At 40.3% G+C, this 3,637-nt stretch overlaps 1 protein-coding gene across 3 annotated transcripts in view; it reads left to right on the top strand.

Moving 5' to 3' along the window:
* The window catches only part of FAM135A (family with sequence similarity 135, member A), a 110,953-nt gene that overhangs the window by 43,748 nt on the left and 63,568 nt on the right, over positions 1-3,637 (top strand). For all 3 annotated transcript variants that reach the window (XM_008569230.1, XM_008569228.1, XM_008569229.1), the window contains exons 6-7: positions 2,851-2,990; positions 3,101-3,171. In XM_008569230.1, coding sequence (XP_008567452.1) covers positions 2,851-2,990; positions 3,101-3,171 — 211 coding nt within the window. The remainder of the gene's footprint in view (positions 1-2,850; positions 2,991-3,100; positions 3,172-3,637) is intronic.

Here is a 3,637-nt window from a genome sequence, read left to right as displayed (position 1 = left end):
TTGTTTTTTTTTTTTTCAACCTTTTCTTTTCCTTTTTAATGACGCCTTTTTTATTTTTTTCCTTTTTTTTTTTTTTTTTTTTTTTTTTTTTTGTGACCGGTAAGGGAACGGTGTGGTCCGCACCACACTCAGCCAGTGAGCACACCAGCCATCCCTATATAGGATCTGAACCCGCGGCCTTGGCGCTAGTAGCGCCTCACTCTCCTGAGTGAGCCACAGGGCCGGCCCTGTCCCATTCTTGATTATCTTAACTCAGATCATTTGATTAAGGTGCTCTTTTGTCAGGCTTTTTCACTGCAAAGTTATTTTTACCTTTGCAGTCAATAAATATATTGTTCTTTATCAAACTTCTGATTTTCTCATTCATATTTTTTTATATCGGTATGAACATATCAATTTTGGTGTGTTCAATAAATGTTAATCCATTACTGTCATAATTTATTTTGATGTTCAGCTCATTCCAGATATATCCTGGGGCAGCCTCTTCAAGCTAGCTTCTGTGTCCTTATGTTGTGTCCCCACATTATCTCAGCACTTCCTTACTTTCTGGTATGAAAAGATGGCCCAGTCTTATCTCTGTCCCAGCCCTGGAATCAGCCATTTCTGCAAAGCCCTGGTTCTTTTTAGTGGAGGATAGTACTAGAAAACAAAGTTGTAGGGCTGCACTGCTCCTAGGCCCTTTGAGTGGACAGTGCTAATGAGTACATAAATGTATACACATATGTATTTACACATACATATACAAAAGTACGTGTCTTTAAATATATAGTGAAAACCATAAGTTCATACCAGTACTTCTAATTTCAATCCATTACCACAGTATTCATTCTGTATTTGTGTCTCCTTTCCACGTTGACAGAATGAAAACTAGGCCCCATTATCTGTTATTTGATCAGTCCCTTATATGTGCCAATCTCTTGTAACTGCTCCTTTTCCCTAACCAGTGCTCTCTTGTACTACTTGGGCTTCACCTCATGCCATGTTACTCCCCTGTGTGGACACCCTCCTTACCCCACTTGGACTCGCTAACGCCATGTGCCAGGAGGCTCTTCTGCAGGGATGTTCTCACCTCACTTGGAACCTAAGAGACTGTGTCAGGCTGCCGTTGCCTAACACCCCTCTATCCCTAGATGGAAGTCTTTCGCATCCCTTTTGGACTCCTGACACCCTGCACCAGACTGCCCTTCTGCAAGAAAACCCTCTTCACCTAACTTGGGTTTCAACCCCCCAACCTTAGGTGCCCTCTCATACAGTTGTCCTCCTCATCTTGCTTGGGCTCCCAATACCTCACTCTGAGTCACCCTTCCACTTAGATTCCCCTCCTCATCCTCACCCTGCTCAGGTTCCGACACTTCACTCCAGGCTGCCATCCTCACTGCATGCAGGCTCTATTGTCAGGCTACCACCCCATGTAGATACCCTCCTTACTCCAATTGGACTCTGATTTCCCACTCCGGTTTCCTGTTGCATAGACTTCCCGTCTCTTTCTTCAAGCAACCACCCCATGTGGACACCTTCATTACTCCAGTTCAACTCTGATATCCCACTTTGGGCTGCACGCCCACCTTGTTTGGTCTCTAGCTTAAATACCTCCAGTTTGTTCAACTGTCTCCGTCTCTTTCTTCAAGCAACCACCCCATGTGGACACCTTCATTACTCCAGTTCAACTCTGATATCCCACTTCGGGCTGCACGCCCACCTTGTTTGGTCTCTAGCTTAAATACCTCCAGTTTGTTCAACTGTCTCTCATATTATTTCTGGTGGATAGGGTAATAAGACTATGACAGCAGGTGGGCTGTTGGAATGGCCTGACATCAACAACCTGGAGGTAAAACAAGTTTCACAGGTTAGGGACACAGCCCTCCACAAGACTGCCCTCACTTTAGATATCAGCCACAAGTTCAGTGATCTGCAGGCTACACTCACTTCTGACCAGCTGGCTACAAATTTTGGGGTTCCCATTTTTCCCTCATGTTTGATACTTCACTAAAACAACTCACCAAACTCAGGAAAGTGCTATACTTATTATTGCAGTTTTATTACAGCAAAAGGATACAAATCAGAACGAGCCAAAAGAAGCGATGCATAGGGCTGATTTGGGAGGGTCCCAGATGTGAAGCTTTCATTATTTTCTTCATGGAGTCAGGATATGTTGCACCTCCTCCCTTCCCCTGTCCCCACTGATATGTGACAATGTGCACAGTATTGCCAACCAGACTTCAATTTCCAGAGTTTTTATTAATGCTTCATTATGTTGTAGGCATGATTGATCAATCACCCGTGGCTCAGTCTCTAGTCCTTCTCCCCGCACCCCTGGATATTGGGCTTATATAACGGGGCTCAAAGTCCAACTCTCTAATTACATAATTGGTCTTAGTGGTGGGTCTTGCCCCCATCCTGAGTCATCTCCTTAGAATAAAGTATCAAGGCCCACCAAAGATTTAGAGGCTACTTGCCAGAAACTGGAGACAAAGGCTAGCCAGTTCTTTATTCCAAGGGTTTAGAGCTTACCTCCCAACAACGAGGACAAAGGCCAACCAAATTCTTTACTATTCAGCTATGGAAAACTAAATTGCTTTCCTCTATGGTATACAGATTAATTGTTCGCTCTAAAATATATACTTTGAGATTTCCTAAGATATTTCATATAACAATTTTATAATGGTTATAATGTACTTATTTGTTTTTGTATCATAGAAATTAGTACATTTTCAAAAATGTTCTAATATTGCTACATAAAATGGTAATGACACTGGAGTAATAAATCAAACATTATATTTTAAAGTAAAAATATTACTTGTATTATATTTTGCCTTTTACCTGTTAATTATATATCTTATCTATTTTTAGGTATGACTTTAGCCTTTCCAGCTTCAGTTCATGATTCTCTGATTTGCAGTAAAACATTTCAAATTCTGTACAAAAATGAAGAGGTTGTTTTAAATGATGTTATGATCTTCAAAGTTAAAATGTTGTTGGATGAAAAAAAGGTGAACGTCTCTTCATATATATTTAGATAAGTATTTTTTGTAAAACCTTAAGGCATATTTCTAGCTTTCTATAAATATTCAAAAAATATCTCATTGTAATTTCTCTTCAGATTGAAGAAACACTTGAGGAATTGAATTTTCTCTTATCCTTGGATCTACACTTCACAGATGGAGATTATTCGTAAGTAGGCTAATCAAACAATTAAAAAATATTTAGGTACTCTTGACTGTTGTTAGTATTAGATTCCTCATTTTCATCTTAGAATCCAGCCTATACCCTTCTTGTTTATTTTGAACTACTTCTGTTTTCAGGGGAAGTCTCATAAGAGTGGTTAGGCCTTCCTTTTCTGTGCCCATGCTGATTCCATGAGCTCCAGGTAGCAAAATCAGACAAGTTGAAAAAATCTGAAACAATTTCCTAGACTCCAGAAATTGCACTGTTGATATAATACCACTGCCATGAGGCATTTAAATATAACTGAGCTCTCTTCCACTGTATCACCAGCTAATCTTTCTTGGTGGCATGAGTTGTGCCTTCTTTAGGTGGGACTTTGTTGGTGTTCCGAGAGTTATCAAGACTGATGACTCTTATACTTGGCAGTTATTTCTAGTTCATTAATTTCTAGAGTCCCTGAAGAAGTTTTAGG

Source organism: Galeopterus variegatus, unplaced genomic scaffold, assembly GCF_000696425.1.
Source record: "Galeopterus variegatus unplaced genomic scaffold, G_variegatus-3.0.2 Scaffold481, whole genome shotgun sequence".
Taxonomy (NCBI): domain Eukaryota; kingdom Metazoa; phylum Chordata; class Mammalia; order Dermoptera; family Cynocephalidae; genus Galeopterus; species Galeopterus variegatus.
The sequence above is the reverse complement of the archived record's forward strand: the minus strand, read 5'-3'. Positions and strand labels throughout refer to the sequence as shown.